Below are 17,045 nucleotides of genomic sequence, written 5' to 3'. Positions count from 1 at the left end.
CGCATATTCAATAGAATAAAAGCAGCAAAGTTACTAAGTCCTGTATATTATTCATATGATATAACGTCTACTTATTATACGTTTAAGTTTTGGGATTTGTCATTTACTTTTATTCGAATACCCTTTCGTATGTGGTCTGCATATTAAATAATATTGATTAGTTAAAGTACTTTTTTATCCATTTAGACTGAATGAAATGATGCACTTTGAATTAACGCTTTGCCTCTTGTGAGAAATTTAGCCTTTGTGTTTATATATGTGCGTATTTCATTTACGTGATATCATACTTCTTGATGAATACATCAAGATTCATATTAGTTTCGTTGTGATTTTTCACTATTGGCCAGTTAAGAATGTCAAGGTATATTCGGGACGTGTATATAGACCAGTGCTAAAAGTACAACACTCATTTTGTTAATGATAAGCACATTTGAGTCTAGAAAACAAAAATATTTAAAACCTATATGAAAACATGCCTTAACATCAGAAACAAAGTTCGAATTAATATTTGCTTTTTCATATTTCATCTTCCAAAAAGCGTTGTATAGAACCAAGGTGCATATTTTTAATACCAATATTTTGTTTGTTGAAAGATATAGGTCAGAGCTGAAGTTTGCGAACCAAGTTTTAATAACCAAGGTCTTTTCTGTTTTCAATTCCAACATTAGTCGATTCATACCATCAGTGCATTTTCATCAGGTCAAATTAATTCAAGACATGAATTCGCTATTGACAATAATATTCATTTCCGTTCGGTCTTTGTTCGATATTTTATCTATAGGATCCACACATTGTTAACTGATATATGTGTATCCGTTTTATTTATGAACAATAGTAGTAATAAGTTTTATTTCCTGAAAGTTCTCATCATGGTTTTGATATTGACACAAAGCAAGATGGCGGTTCAGAATTTTGTTGATGAAATTATTGTTTTGTTTTTATGTTTCACGTTATGCGAAGCTAAAGTATGCAGTAAATCAAAGAGGTAGGATACTGTAAGAATTCTTAAGCTAATGTTTTAAGGAAAGTCTTTTAACAACCAAATCCTAAAACATTTAAGAAAAAATCATTTATTTACCAAAGGGTGCACGCATATGTTAAATGATTTCTGGTGAAGATCAGTCAGATACACTTTTTTCTCATTACTCTTAATTTACCAGATTAAAACCAGAAAACTGTCAATTGTAGCACATAAAGATCACGTGAGGATATTGAGTCTTTTAACTTGGTGCAGAGTCTAGTCGTGCCATTGGCGGATGTCTTCCGATCAATAAATCTAATTTGATATGAATATCCATTTAATACAAAGAGTAATCAAGGGAACCAATGTTCTAGCGGTAATCAAAGGAATGTAATCCAGGGACAAAGAACAGACATGGAAAAACAGACATACACAACAAAGAACATAAAGTAACTAAAACAATACATACAAAGTAACAAAAGCAAATGAGTAACTCGGAAGCACGGCTGCATGGGTTGGGTTACATTAAAAACATAATTTGTAATTCGTCACTTTTATTCTATGAAATCGTTTACTTCTTTAAAATATTTCAACTTGTCGATTGCTGAAGAACGCATTTGTAATCCAAAATTTACAATTTACATATTTTCTAGACAAATTGCCAACGGGAGATATGTACTATCGCAAATTTACTATTGCTGTTCCGATTTTGTAGAAATCAATGGAACTTGCTCAAGTAGGTATTATAGTAATATGAACTCAACAAATATATACACCACAATTATTGATGTAGTATCTGCAGTATTTAGTAACATGGTTGCCCGAGTAATACTTCTCTGTCAAAGAATCAGGCAAAATGTGTAAAAGTTGTGGCAATAAAAGAAAAGAAATACAGATTATTTTATTGTACTGTTCGCGTTTTTTACCTCATAATCTAGAGAAAAAAATTAAAGTTGCATTCTTAAGATATTGATTCGTCAACTTTGTTAAAATGCACCATGAAAAAATGGCGGGAAAATTCCCTTGCACCCTTTCCCCAAATACTCAGTCAAAAATAATATGTGATAGATGCTTCAGGATAAATTTAAATAGCTTTTCGGTTGCTTCCCAAATGTATTGTATATATAAGAGGCAAAAAAATACTAAATTGAGAATTAAGATGCGTCACCTATTACCCGATTATTACCAAAATGATAGTTAAGTGTGGTTCTATCTAAAAACCAGGCAGGGGGCGATTCATCACATCTTACGATAATAAAAATTGTATAAATACATTTGTTAGATCCTAAAGACTTTTTCTATGTCAATGAGCTTAGATCTGCTACTACTCGTGAAATATTTTTTGGTTGATTATAACGAAAAAATTTCGGCGAAAAATTTTCCTGGACGTTTTTCTGTAGTAAAACATAACACAATTTTAAGATTTAATATCTCCGGTGGATTCCTTTTATTTAATCTTATATTTTCTGCTACAGGTAGGAATAAAATTAATAATGAGGCATACACAAGATTTTAAAAAAATATTTGGGATAAAGAAATGCATGAATCACCCATAATAACCTCTGTCTGGTTTTTAGGCAGTGCTGTACTTTAGTAGCAGTCTTTAAAAATCAGACAGAATGTGATTCATGCATGTCACAACCTACTGAATCCAGTTTTATTTCTTGTTTAACAGTTACTGATCACATAATCCGTCATAGTTTTCTATTTGTTGTAGCTCTTTTGGGATTTTAGGTTACAGACCACCAATTCAACCAATGAGCATTTGGAACGTACGCAAAAATAGTCCTACGCAGAAATTACCCCTGTTCCTCATAGTTCTGTGAAAAAAGTTCTCATCTTATTTAAAAAATTTAAACGGTTTCTGAAAGGAAAAACATTTCTGTACATTTTATAGGTGCATTTTGCTTCTTGTGATGTGAAGCCTAATCTCCATAATGATTTTTAAGTATACCCCTATCTTGTGAAAACACTGGGATTTCCCATGCTATTTATAGACCCTTCACTTCCGGTGACCAGTACTGCACTGCAAGTCTGCTAACCCCACATGCCATTCTGAGGATTGTGAGCTGACATATGTAGAATCATGCTGATATATAGTCCTCTGCAGGTTAAAGTTAAGGTAAAGTCCAGAGAAGCCATTGAATATTGTGAAATTAGCATAGAAGCCTATGGAAAGTGGAATTAGTGGTTTTTAGCCTTAAGCTGAAGCCATGGCAAAATGAAAAGTTTCTTGAAATAGCTTTAAACTACTTGAAGATCTTGTTAACTTTGCCATGAGAGGAATACACTACAAAAATCCTTCAAAATATGCATTTTTTTAAGTTATAGGTCCAAATTATGGAAAATTGGTCTTTTTGGCTGATTTTTATGTCCTATCTTGTAAAAAGTGTAGAAAATTCAGTAAAAATATCAAATATTAAACTTTGAGGGCTATATTTACTTAAATATGGTGGTAATAAGCACTTGAAATCAAGTTTTGTGTAGATTTGAGCAAAAATTAGGTTAGAAATGAGGAAAAACTCACTTTCATTACTGCGGTTAAGGCCATATCAGCATTCCCCTATGGCAACATGGAAAATCCATTATTGAGTACTTTTTTTGCTTTAGGTGCCCTTTACTGGTCATGTTTTAATGTGAAAACACTGTATTTACAAATTTAAAGCCAAATATATCACCTTTTGTGAAAATTTAAAGATTTAGGATTTTTGACAGGTGATCAAGAAAAAGGGGGAGGCATGTCAGAAATAAATTTTTAAAAATAGACCAATTTCTCAGAAAATGATTACTTTTAAAACTATTTCTTCATTAATATTGTTGAAAAACAAGTTGTGATTGATACTTTTTATTTGAAAAGTCAGAAAAAGTTCTTTGCAAATATTTAATGCATTTAAGTATGGTAGAATATTGTCACTTTTTTGCTCGCACAACTTGGTTACCCTATATTTAAAAATCAAATATTTAAAAAAGTGCTTGTCACATTTCACTGAAACTTTGCAAATGCATTCAGTATGTGTGTAGGAAGATACCTGTATAGTTATTTATTTTTTCTAAGACAAAAAGTGACTCTTTAGGTTACAGACCACCAATTCAACCAATGAGCATTTGGAACGTACGCAAAAATAGTCCTACGCAGAAATTACCCCTGTTCCTCATAGTGCTGTGAAAAATGTTCTCATCTTATTTAAAAAATTTAAACGGTTTCTGAAAGGAAAAACATTTCTGTACATTTTATAGGTGCATTTTGCTTCTTGTGATGTGAAGCCTAATCTCCATAATGATTTTTAAATATACCCCTATCTTGTGAAAACACTGGGATTTCCCATGCTATTTATAGACCCTTCACTTCCGGTGACCAGTACTGCACTGCAAGTCTGCTAACCCCACATGCCATTCTGAGGATTGTGAGCTGACATATGTAGAATCATGCTGATATATAGTCCTCTGCAGGTTAAAGTTAAGGTAAAGTCCAGAGAAGCCATTGAATATTGTGAAATTAGCATAGAAGCCTATGGAAAGTGGAATTAGTGGTTTTTAGCCTAAATAATATATAGGTTGTACCTGAAATTGGCATTTTGCAGGGGTTATCCTTCTTTATTTGGTTTCAGTTGGTTAATAGGATGTGAAAGATAAATGTATAATTTTCTAAAAACAAAAACAGTACAACGCGGAAATGATTATCAGTATCTGAATGTATAGCATCTGTAGACTGACACAGCAGCGTTTGTTTGGTTGTTTTTTTAAACTATTGATCGTCATTCATGGTGACTGAATTTTATGCGGACTGGTACTTAAATAGTCAACAAAATGACGTACACGAACGTTAGAATATAAACTTTAATTCAAAAATTTCAATTTCATGCATATAGTATACAATTGATACGTTCCCGAAGGGAGCGTAAATGGTTGTATTATCCACTGGGTCATGTATACTTATGGGCAGAAAAGGCATCAATATCCGGTTTGTGCATGTAAATTCAGGAACTTAAAAAAGTATAAGGCAGCTTCATTTTCGTACACTTCGAAGAATGTGATTGAGAACAGAACCAGTCTCAGTAGCGTTTTTGATTAAGTTCAAAACAAATCATATTTTTTCCAAGATATGGATTGTCAAAACAGTCAACAGAAGGCGCTCCAATGTTTACGAAAATACCATTACCCATAATGCCATACTATTGCCAAAACGATCCAGAGACATTTCGTACCACGACAATCGAACCAATAACCGTGACTTGCACAATAACGTATATCCGTTAAGAGCAATTTGTTAAGTTTGAAACTAGCTTGTGTGTGGAAAAAATGTCATCAAAAGTTCCGTCGAGCTTTATTTCACCCTCTAAAACCATGGAATTCTCCTTAAAGCCAAAATCTCATGGTGATAAAGTAAGGAATAGTACTATGGCTGATCATACTTATTTTTCGAGTAAGCCTAAAGAAAATGTCCGAAATTTAGATACTGCCACTAAATTTCTAGTCGACCATGATTACATTCATTGTGATACAGAATTCCAAGTGTCAAACTCCCAGGTTATAAATGAAAGTACATTGTCCAAATTTGACCATGGTCAATATACTTCAGAACCCATAATATCTCCTTATACTTTTCACCAAGATCATACTATAGAGACTCCTCCTTCCTCTTTGCACACTTCTCATAACATCACTGATCCAAACAAGAAAACATCCAGGAATATGAGCTCTGAAAATGTCAACAAACTAATATTGAAAAGCCAGAAAGGTTCTTTGAAATAATGTTTCTTCGGGAACGTAAAAAGGTTTCACCTTCCTCATCTTAGGTGTTATAATGAAAACACAATATTTTACCGGTAAATTATGGATATTCACACTAGGCATAATTGTGCAGTTTGTATTCAAAAATAAGCTGCATTCGTTCCTTATTCTTTCACCTAGCGCAATCTTGTAAAATCCTTAAAATCAATTTGCATATTATAAATTGCAGTATAACTTATTACAAATTTGGGAAACATTGATATGTGTGTCTTTTTCTTTTCTTTATTACAGACTGTACCAAAGGGTATTTTAAGGATCCAAATTCGAATGGATGTAACATTTGTCCAAAAGGAAATTATGGAATAAGATGCGCTGAAGATTGCAAATGTACTTCTTCACAAAGGTACTTGTTAACGACTCTTCTCTGTAAGTAATATGAGTTAGGCACTGCCCCTGTGGCACAGCCCAAAACCGAGAATCGCACTTTTCTTATGTTTGTTTAGGCACTGAAAAAGGAACGATGGCTGAGAGGGGCAAGATGGGATAGATAAGGGTTACTCATTTTGTTTTTGTTTTTTTTAATAATTCAGCAAACCGAGTTCAGATACTGTAAATAAATCTTTTCTTTTTTATCTATAATGGTTTTTTAATTCCATGTTTTAATTTTAAATCGTTTTCATCAATTACTGCGGGCATGTTTGATACTTATTCCGGTTTCACTGAACGTCTATCGTTGGCCTCGCACGCAATGGCAAGTATTACTATACCCATTACATTAGATATAGTTTATGAAGAATACTATTGTGAAGTCAGAAAATTCTTCTTTTTTTTTTGTCAAAAGTTAAATAAAATTGTTAAAAATTAGGAACATTTTTACACGGTTAGTTTATTTTTAACACATATATATGACACCAAACTTGAGTAAACATAAGACATTTGGGAACCACTTTCCTTATTGGTGTCTTCTTACCATTTAATCAGTATATTTTTTCTTTATAAGAGGGTTGATACTCGGGAATAGCTAGGCTATACAATAGTAATTACTTTTTATTTTCTTCCATGCGCGCCGTACTGATAACAAACGCCTATAACTAAAAAAGAGAATAATAACGGTAAAGAACAATAATATATGCATAGTATGTACTTTTGTTTATTTCAGCAACTACTATTTCGCTATAATGCATCGTTCTCTTTTAGATGTGATCATGTTGAAGGTTGTGTCCCAAACGAGGAAATTAAAGGCAAGACTCATTAAACATGACTATATATCTAGAAATCATAGTCAATAAAAATTATGATACTCGTCAGTATTAAACATTTGTCATTAACTAGGTTATATGCGAGAAAAAAATAGTTTTTGGTCGATATACTTAGTTCACTCTACGTTGTCTTTAGTTTATGATCGCTAAAAATAAATGTCGCCTTCATTTTGCAAGCGCAAATTTGAGTCTTACAAAATTTGCAAACGGATCTGTGTATCTTTCTGTTTATTATATAAAAAAACATAAAGTATGTGGTGGTAATTTGAATTACAAAGTGCAGACGTTATTTTTGTGAACTTCACCGCTAACGATAATTATGTGTTTAGCAAACCAGACACCTAGATTCGATTCAATATTTACAAATCGGCCAATCAAATTAGAGTTATGTAGATGTACGTTATTATTCCAGATTCACCGGAATAGGAAGAACGCGGAAATCACATTAAATACCTACTTTGTTCCATCACATCGTGCATAATTTTCCTCACTTATATAGCAATGTAGGCATAATATTTTTCAAACTTTTAAGAATGTATGTTACTAGGGGTACAATTAGTATAAGTGTAAGTAGGACAACTTATCAATTTGATTATCAAATACATTTTCATGCCGGTTAACAGAGTTTTAACTTCTTTTTACCATAGTTACGCTCCAAAAAAATAGTTTATACTTTTAAACTGCTGTAAGCGTCCTACAAATTATAGTATATATTACATTTGATGTACTCTGTTTATCAGTGTGAGAGGCTATCATTTATCCAGTTAAATCAGTTTAACGAATATATAGCACTAGTACGTGTAACTGACAACAGTATTAAGTCATTTTAAGGTAATGTTTTGAACCTTTGTTTTATGACCTTGTTATCTAATTGGATTGCTCGTTTTCAAAATATCGTATAAGTGGCTTTTTGTGCGTGTGGAAAATTTCACGTTTTTCTTCATAAACTAAGTTTTTTCCGCAGTGTGATTTTTGCGGCTGACAAACTGTGTAATGAATATAACAAATATAAATAACTCTATATTATCTTCATAAATATGTTGAGTGATTTGATTTTCGCGTTCAAAATTTGACCACAAATGTATCGACAAGTAAATCACCTGGGAATATAACCACTTAAAGGGTTCTATCATTGAAAAAAGAAAACTTTTATTAGCGTACATATTAGTTCACAGGTTTAAAATTTTCTTTTTTCTTTCACAAAAGAGGTGTAGAGACGATCGAATTATCCCAATTTAAAACCAAAATATTTTTAATATTTATATGCTCAACAAGAATAGACTTTTACTGTCAAGAAAACATGTGGTAAATTAACACCATCGATATTTCAGGATGTGATTCAGGCTTTACACTGAATGGGACAGATTGTATTCCATGCCCTGACGATTACTATGGTGATCAGTGTGTAATGTTGTGTAACTGTACTAATGAACAAAGGTAGATTTTCAATTCTATTGTAGCAGAGTCTCAATGTTACAAATTACTAATTTGTGTATTACCGATCATAGATGACCACAGGGATGGAATAAAATAAAATGTTTCATTATTAATATAATAGTTTAAATTAAATAACATTCATTTCTCGTGAGCTTTGCATACTACCGACATGTGCTAAGTGAGGTCATTCGTGTTGTGAAATACCAAATATGTGGTAAAACAAAGTTCCTGATTCCTGTATTATGTCTTTTCTGCTTAAAGACATGCTCGACTTATATATCAACCCTATTACGATGTAATAATTGACTTGGTTTCGACATTTGTTTACAACGAAAATTAAAGCATAAATTAGGGACCAATATTTGCCACAATATATATATTTTTGTACAAATATGTACTCCTTTCATCATACACAAATCATTGAGATGTTCAGTTGCAATGATTACACTCTGCACGTCATAGGTAGTTAACGGGTACTTTGAATACTCACTGAGAGGGATTAATGTTTTTTTTCCATGTCATAATTCATTTTTTTTTGTTTCAGATGTGATAATGTATACGGTTGTGTCCGAAGAGAATATAAAGGCAAGAAGCAATTTACATTCATGTAAATCTTGTGACAACAAATCATTTGTTGCATGATTTATATTATACTGGTTAATTTTTGCACATTTGAAATGCTGTGATTTAATAAAAGAAATATCGTGTGTTCAGTCTGCCATGTCTTACTGGTTTGCAAAACATGTGAATATTCAAATATTTTCCTGATTTTTTGTTTATGCATACTTCTTTTTTTATAATCTTAATTACTTCCAGATATATTTATACAATTCGAATTTTTTAATGTGGTTTCAAGAAGTATGTCAGATTTCTTCACACGAAGCGAATTTGAAGCTTGAGATTTTTTGATAAAAAAAAACATGTTTAAAAAAACGACTTGTTTGCAATATTGTATTTTTTGTATGCTCTTATGTTTATCGATAGAATTAAGATATAACAATGAATAAAACACTTCTATCAGAATCATCGACATTTCAGAATGTGGGGCAGGCTATAAACTTAATGAAACAGACTGCGTTTCATGCCCAGATTTTTACTATGGAGTTCAATGTACACAGCTGTGTAACTGTGCTGATGACGAAAGGTACTTCTACCATATTTTTCCCATACTTATCTTATGTCATGTGGCTAACATATATACGGGATACTCGATCAATGTTAAATTGAAAGGACCAAACTCCTTCCTGTATCTAAAATCGAACATTTTTAAAGTCTGTATGGCTTTTTATCTTGTCTCTCATACTTGTAACATAGTATTTATCTTCATGTGAAACAATCGATGTCCACAAGTCGGTGTTTATATTGTACTGTTGTATACATGCAGTAAACGACTGTTGCGTTATTGTGTACTTCGTCAGTTACTGTTATTTCACCTGAATCAATCTACAAATACACATACACGTGTACAGATAAATATCATATTTTCTGACTACCTTAAAAATCGCATCTATATTATTACTGAGATTTGTTGATATTCAATGAAAAAAAGCCTTTGTCGTTTTTTATTAGATGTGACCCCGAGACGGGGTGTGTCACAGATCCTGTGATGCCATATACTCAGATTCCACAGTGGACAACAGACCAAAAAGCAGCAGTTTCAGGTGGGGGAATATATATATATGGAAACTCTGGCACTTACTCACGTTGCTCTTGTTTAATGAGTTCTCAAATGAGATGTTTTCTTTAAGATTTACTTTTTATTAAATAAATGAAGAATAAGAATGTGTCGTTTTTTTATATTTGCAATAGAATGCAGTCCAGTCATATAATAACATTGGAATATAAACTTTAATACAAATTAAAAACAAATTATATTTTGTATCAATACCAAACTTGATGAGTGAAATTATAAAACATGTGCACTAATGAGCTGTTTCGATTGTATTACATTAATCAAATTCAAAAAGTGCATTGATCATTTTTATTGTAGAATCAACGTTAGACCAAGGACTTATTTTTTACATAAGTGGATCTGGTGGAGCTGTCGTTTTTGTCATCATCATTTCAATAACATTAGGTTGTTGTATGACATCGTGCAGAAAAGGTAAACCAGAAACACAGAAAAAGCGGAGAGAACTGCCCCAAAGACCAGACATTCCGTATGACGATTACGCAAACCCTTATGACGAGATAAATGAATTGGATATATATGCCAAGGATGCCATTCCAACTACGGATGACAGTTCCATTAATCAGCCTCTAATCACAACTAAAAGTCCAGACCGTGACTATCTTGAGGTTTTACCATCGGAACCAGATGTTTTAAGCGTAAGATTGGAACAAGAAAGCAATTCAAATCATCAGGATTTAGAGAAAAAAATAAATAATGCAGATTGCGGCTTTCTAGAACCCATGTCTTCGGACACGATAGAAAGAATGTCGGACACAATAGTGAATAATGAAATTAATTCGAATCCAAATATTAAATTAATACAACGGGATGCAGATAATGGTTATTTGGAACCGCTATCATTGGACGTATCGAGCGTTAAACTCCAGCAAGAAAATAATTCAACATCTAATATTATTACATTACAGGAAGCAGAAGATGGCTATTTGGAACCCCTACCTCCGGAAACAGGAGACAAGGTCAATTCAAATGAAGTAGCAAATTCGAACCGTAAAGTCACACTACGGAATGAAGATGACAGCTACCTAGAACCTGTTCAAACCGTCACTGGGTGTACCTCTGAAGTTAAGAAAGGGGAGATCAAGAATTGGGAAAACGATGCATTTGATGAAAAACATTCAGGATATCTTCATCCATACCAACCAGTTTTAAAGGGTTTATGCGATGATCATAAATATTCTTCCACATCTACAGTACAGATTGAAAGTAATTTTCAGGATAAATTAGAAAATGAATGCGTACAGTCTTGCGAATCGGTGGCAGCAGACAAGTCTGATGGTCACAAGTACACTATGAGTTGCAAGGATATTCAAACATCCCCAATTAGTATTTCTGATAATCAAGACAATAGATGCATTTATTCTTACGAAAAATTTGCAAAAGAAAGGCTTGATGATAACATCACTATGAATGGTGTGGAAATAAAAGAATCACAATGTGATATCTTCGACAAATTAAAAAACGAATGCATTCGTCCTTATGAAGCTTTGTCAGTGGACAAATCCGATTACCACAAATACATTAAGATAAATAATGAGTCAATTAAAACATCATGTGATTTAACGGACAAGTTAGGGAATTATCCATATCCATCCACTCTTCCTTACAAAGCATTGGCAAAGGAAAGATCTGACGACCACAAGTATATTGGCATGTTTGATGAGTCAATTATAACATCATCATGTGATTTTACGGACAAGTTAGGGAATTATCCATGTGAAACATTGGTAAAAGAAATAGATGACTGATGTTCACTAATACACTAGCATGAGTGATATGCAACTGGGAGCCACTATAAAATGGATATTATCGCAAGCCATATAACTTTTAGTAACAAAATGCCAACATGGCAAACAATCATGATAAAACTTGTATATTTAAAATATTTTTAAACATTTCATCTTTCATCACGTAAATTTTCTTTTGTTTTAAGGACAGATTGACTTGTTACTTTAATGATTGATTGTATCTTATTGATATTTCATTCCATGCATTGCGGATAGAGAACGTTAGTCAAAATTAATAGAATATCATTCGTTGCAATGCGATATGCTTGTCTTGACTTACAAGGTGCCAGCTCACAAATCAAAAGCCCACAGAAAGATATATTTAACCCACTTCGATATTCATTCTGGTTCCAAGCCAACAAGTCGTCAGTCTTTTTCATGTTTACAACATGTTTGGCCTGGACGCAAATGCTAAGCATTTTGTGTGACTTAGCTGGGCATTGAATCCAAATCGTCTCACTCTAAAAGCAACAACGCCACTACGTCATATTATGTCAATTGATTTGTTCATCAATTAAAATTAACATATATTCGAACATTTTATTTTTTATATAAGCATAAAGTTTTATGTTTACTTTATTGTTGTAGTTACTTACTTACTTACTGCCCTTTACGCCACTGGCATGTAGGGCAGCAACGAAGTTTCTCCACTCTTGTCTATCATTGGCAAGTTTCTGTAATGTGCCCCAAGTCTTCTTATGTTCTTTGACTTCTGCTTCAATGGTGCCTCTCCAGGTGATCTTTGGGCGTCCTCTCCTGCGTTTTCCCTCGGGTGTCCAGAATAGGGCTGTTTTTGTGTTGTCTTTTGGGTCTTTTCGCAGGACATGTCCTAACCACTTCCATCTTCGTTTCATAATGATGGTGGCCATGTCTTCTTGTTGGCATCTATTAAGGAGGTCCTAATTACTGATCTTAAGAGGCCAAAATATTCTTAGGATCCTCCTCAGACTCCTGGTGTGAAAGGTTGAGAGTTTGTGTTGGTCTAACTCTGTTATCCTCCAGCACTCTGACCCATAAAGCAGGATAGGCAAGACGCAACTGTTATACAATTTTAGTTTGGTGCGGATAGTGTACTATCCTGATCTCCAGACAGGTTGCAAGCTATTAAATGCTCCTCTTGCTTTTGAGAGTCTAAGGTGGATGTCGCTCTCCGCACTTCCATCAGTTGTAACTATACTACCGAGGTATGTGAATTTGTTGGTAAAAGGTAGACATTGTTCGTGCAGTTTGATAGATGTTGGTGTGTTTACATTCAACATCATAACCTCGGTTTTCTTTTTGTTGATGTTTAGCCCAATTTTTCCTGCAAAATTCTGGAGTTTCTTGGTCTTTTCTTGTATGTGTTGATGGGTGTGAGAAAGCAAAGCTATGTCATCGGCAAAGTCTAGATCTTCCAAGATGGAGAAGGTATTCCATCTGATGCCTCTTGGAGTATCTTTCGTTGTTTGTCGCATCACCCAATCAATGGCTATGATGAAAAGTGTCGATGACATAACACAGCCTTGACGGACTAAAGTTTTTCATTGAAATACATGTCGCTGTTGTTTCCGACTCTGCATCTGAAGTTCGTGTAGAAACTTTTGATGACGTCTGTAAGTTGTTGTGGTATTCCGTATGATCTAATTATTTTCCATAATCTTTCTCTATGTATGCTATCAAAAGCTTTTTCAAAATCTATAAAGTTAATATAATGTTGTCTCTGCCATTCAGTGCTCTGCTCAATAATATTGCGTAGCGTGAAAATTTGGTCGATGCAGCCTCTACCTGGCCTAAATCCAGCTTGTTCTTTTCTCAATAGTTCATCTACAGATCTTGCAATTCTTTTGATGACAACTAGTATCTTACTTGGGATAGAAATCAAAGTAACACCTCGCCTGTTATTACAATCATTTAATGACCCTTTCTTTGGTAATTTTATGATGGTTCCTTTGTTCCACTCATCTGGTGCTTTGGCCTTATTCCAGATATCTTGGAAGATGGGATGGAGAATTTTTGCGGATAGGTATGGATCGTTTTTAAAGAGTTCTGTATTGAGATTATCACTACCTGGTGCTTTGCCACATTTCAGACTTTTGATTGCTGTTATGATTTCAGATATTTCTGGTGGTTCTATATCTATGTCAAGCTCTACTTCAGCATCTTTAATTTCCGGTTCTTGAGAAGGTGGTGGCCTGTTAAGTAACTCTTCAAAATGTTCTGTCCACCTTTTTTCTTGAGCGCTTTCTGAGGTTAATATGTTACCCTGTTTGTCTTTGACAGGTAAATTTGGAGATGATCTATTCTTCCCACATATAGTTCTTGTAATTTTGTATAATTTACTCTGTTCTCATTTCTGTGCTGCTTCTTCTGCATTATTTGATAGCTCTTCCATAAACGTCCTTTTATCTGTTCGAACTAGTTTCTTTACTTCTTTTTGTATTGAGCTGTATTCTTGTGATTTGGTCTTATCTCTTTTGGCTTTAATCTCTCTTCTATTATTTATTGTTTTCCAAGTTTCAGGTGTTATCCAGTCCTTATGTTTTTGCTTTTGTCGCAAACCTAAACACTCTTCACTTGTTTTTGTATATATGTCGGTTATTTTGTTCCATTTTTCATCAATATCATCCACAACATCTTCCAAGATATTTAACGTTTCATAGCGATTCTTGAGTGTTATTGAAAAGTCATTTTTTACCTTCAAGATGTTAAGTTTTTCTGTATCATAACGAGTGGTTGTAACTTTCTTTCCAGCTGCTCTGAGCTTGAGTCTGATATTTGCTGTAACAAGTTGATGGTCACTTTCTACATCAGCTCCTCTTTTGACTCTTACATCTAGCAAAGATCGTCTCCACATTCCATTTATCATGATGTGGTCAATTTGATTTTTGTCTTTTAAGTTTGGTGAATACCACGTCAACTTGTGGATATCCTTATGAGGGAACAGTGTGCCTCCAATGACATAGTTGTTGATGTTGCAGGGGTCAGTTAATCTTTCACCATTTTCATTCATACTACCACATCCATGTGTACCCATATTTCTTTCAAAGTTCAAGTTGTTATTGCCTACTTTTGCATTCAGGTCACCCATAATTATTTTGATGTCATGATGTGGGGTTTGATCTAACTCTTGTTGAAGTTGCTCATAGAATGCATCTTTGTCTTCATCGCTGGCATCATTTATTGGAGCATAGCACTGAAGTAGCGTCATTTTAACTTGTTTACCCCACAGTCTAGCCATGATCAATCTGTTGCTAGCTGGTTTCCATTCCATCAGGGTTCTGTCTACTCCTTTTTTTAGAATGATGGCTACTCCCTCCTGATGTTTCCCATCTTCTCTTCCTGAGTATAGTACTGTTTCGCCTGTTGTTGTTTTTATCTTTCCAGATCCTGTCCATCTACTTTCACTGACACCTAAAATTTGTAGTTTGTACCGTTGCATCTCAGCTGTTATCTGTGCGAGCTTGCCTGTTGCATACATCGTTCTCACGTTCCAACACCCGATGTTTGTATTGGTTTTTACCATGTTGAGGGCCTCCCTAGTCATGTTGGTAGTCTCCTCTCGGCTTTTTCTACCTACAGTCATTAAAGCTCCACTGTTGGCGCGGTGGGGGCTCTCCTCCACAGTTGTAGATTTTTTCTTCGTTGCTGTTTCCGTAACATATCTTTTTTTACAAGTTAGGGTTGTTAGCCCTAAGCTTAACCCCCATAACTTGGAGGACCAGTAGATTTTCTGTAGGGGGATCCTTCCCTTAGATGGATGCATCACAATGCTAACGAGTACCATCTTTACGGATTTTCTGTCTGGGTTTTCTCCCATAGCCTTTGACTGTCCAAAGCCTTCTACAAGGCAGTAGTGTGATGCTATTTAACCCATAGCTGGATCAAGGTTGATGAGTGCTAGGGCGTATCCACACGCCGATGGGCCTACACACTGCATCTCTAGGGTCCTTGATACTCCGAGATCCTCTACAGTTTAGCCTAGGATACCATACCCTAGTTACCGTGTGCTGTCGAAAGGAGGCACTGTAGAGGTCTTAGACTGGTAGAGGCTTTGTACTGACAAGAAAAACTTACGCACTCGGCTTTCTTTTTCACCTACAAGTAAGCTAGTCAGCGGCAGTAGTAGAGTCTTCGACTCCCCCTGCACTAGGCGCATATCCAATCCCTGTGATAATAATCACTAGCATACATTGTTGAAGTTGGGCCTTCCAAAATAGAAACAAACCACACAAATGGCCTCAGAAGCTTAATAATTGACCCCCTAGAGTTTCATTCATTTCATTGTTTAACAGACTATGTGAAGTCCGCCTTTTATTTTTACCTACACTTAGGGATCGATTAAAAAGAAACACTATTCACCAAACAATATGACAAACGCGATAACATTTAATTCCGTATTGTCAACTGTCCTTTCATCTTGGCAACATTCCTTTAGTACCTGCGTATTGCGTTTTCATATCACATTAAGGTGTACCGAAATCTCCCCCGGGACACCAAAATTATCCTTGAAACTTCCACTCTGTTCGTTTCTGTAATAATTCTTTTAAGTATATATCTTATTTGATCCTTCCTTTTGTGAAACATTTCAAAGAGTAATCAAGGGAACCAAGGTTTTAGCGGTAATCAAAAGAATGTAATCCAGGGACAAAGACCAGACTTGGAAAACAGACATACACAACAAAGAACATAAAGTAACTAAAATCATACATACAAAGTAACAAAAGTAAATGAGCAACTCGGACTCCACTAAAAACTGGAAGCATGGACCAGGTGCTCCGGTAGGGTAAGCGTCCTCAAAGTTATCAATTTTTTCTTATACACATCACTCTGGGTAATTAATGTAACTGATATTCTTCATATCCAAGTATCGGTAGAAATGAAGTGTTTGTTTAATGCTATATTTTCGTCTGACTTAGTTCCAAGTTCATCAGGAATAGTAAGCCAATTATTATTCTTTTACATTTTTTAGTACGAAAGCTCAAACAGATAAGGGCTGCGCATTACAAGTCTTATAAAAACCTAATGATAACACAATTCTAAATGGACTAGCTGATCAAGTTTTCATCGCAGTTTTGTATACTCTAAGTAGGCTGATAGGATGAAGGGATATCGTCTAGCGAAATTTTATGAATTTAAAATTCGATTTCTGCTTTAGAGAAAACACTTTGTTTGCAATCCTAGAGTCCGTGTATCTAACATTG

At 34.3% G+C, this 17,045-nt stretch overlaps 3 protein-coding genes across 3 annotated transcripts; 1 reads left to right on the top strand and 2 right to left on the bottom strand.

Moving 5' to 3' along the window:
• Positions 1-866: 866 nt before the first annotated feature.
• Positions 867-12,444, top strand: LOC148604482 (uncharacterized). The gene is made up of 9 exons (XM_088549745.1): positions 867-985; positions 1,615-1,697; positions 5,984-6,095; positions 6,890-6,933; positions 8,283-8,388; positions 8,933-8,973; positions 9,427-9,532; positions 9,958-10,049; positions 10,379-12,444. The coding sequence occupies exons 1-9, from the start codon at positions 870-872 to the stop codon at positions 11,824-11,826; spliced, it is 2,148 nt and encodes a 715-aa protein (XP_088405871.1). The 5' UTR covers positions 867-869; the 3' UTR covers positions 11,827-12,444.
• Positions 12,445-12,938: 494 nt separating this feature from the next.
• LOC148604481 (uncharacterized) lies at positions 12,939-13,319 on the bottom strand. Its single transcript, XM_088550161.1, has one exon. The coding sequence runs from the start codon at positions 13,317-13,319 to the stop codon at positions 12,939-12,941; it is 381 nt and encodes a 126-aa protein (XP_088406287.1).
• Positions 13,320-13,375: 56 nt separating this feature from the next.
• Positions 13,376-15,628, bottom strand: LOC148604480 (uncharacterized). Its single transcript, XM_088550158.1, has 2 exons — positions 14,540-15,628; positions 13,376-14,146 (listed from the first exon to the last, which is right to left on the bottom strand). The coding sequence occupies exons 1-2, from the start codon at positions 15,626-15,628 to the stop codon at positions 13,376-13,378; spliced, it is 1,860 nt and encodes a 619-aa protein (XP_088406284.1).
• Between the last annotated feature and the right edge of the window lie 1,417 nt (positions 15,629-17,045).

The sequence above is a fragment of the Perna viridis genome, chromosome 10 (assembly GCF_037379345.1).
Source record: "Perna viridis isolate PV_CMFRI_1.1 ecotype Kerala chromosome 10, ASM3737934v1, whole genome shotgun sequence".
NCBI classification, from domain to species: Eukaryota; Metazoa; Mollusca; class Bivalvia; order Mytilida; family Mytilidae; genus Perna; species Perna viridis.
The sequence above is the reverse complement of the archived record's forward strand: the minus strand, read 5'-3'. Positions and strand labels throughout refer to the sequence as shown.

Bases quoted from the DNA above. Each gene is read 5' to 3' on its own strand.
- LOC148604481 (XM_088550161.1), bottom strand. From the start codon at position 13,319: ATGCGACAAACAACGAAAGATACTCCAAGAGGCATCAGATGGAATACC.
- LOC148604482 (XM_088549745.1), top strand. From the start codon at position 870: ATGGTTTTGATATTGACACAAAGCAAGATGGCGGTTCAGAATTTTGTT. The intron at 1,698-5,983 runs GTAGGTATTATA...TCTTTATTACAG, and splicing joins AATCAATGGAACTTGCTCAA to ACTGTACCAAAGGGTATTTT. The intron at 8,389-8,932 runs GTAGATTTTCAA...TTTTTGTTTCAG, and splicing joins AACTGTACTAATGAACAAAG to ATGTGATAATGTATACGGTT.
- LOC148604480 (XM_088550158.1), bottom strand. From the start codon at position 15,628: ATGGTACTCGTTAGCATTGTGATGCATCCATCTAAGGGAAGGATCCCC. The intron at 14,147-14,539 runs GTAAAAAATGAC...ATATGTGGGAAG, and splicing joins AAAAACTTAACATCTTGAAG to AATAGATCATCTCCAAATTT.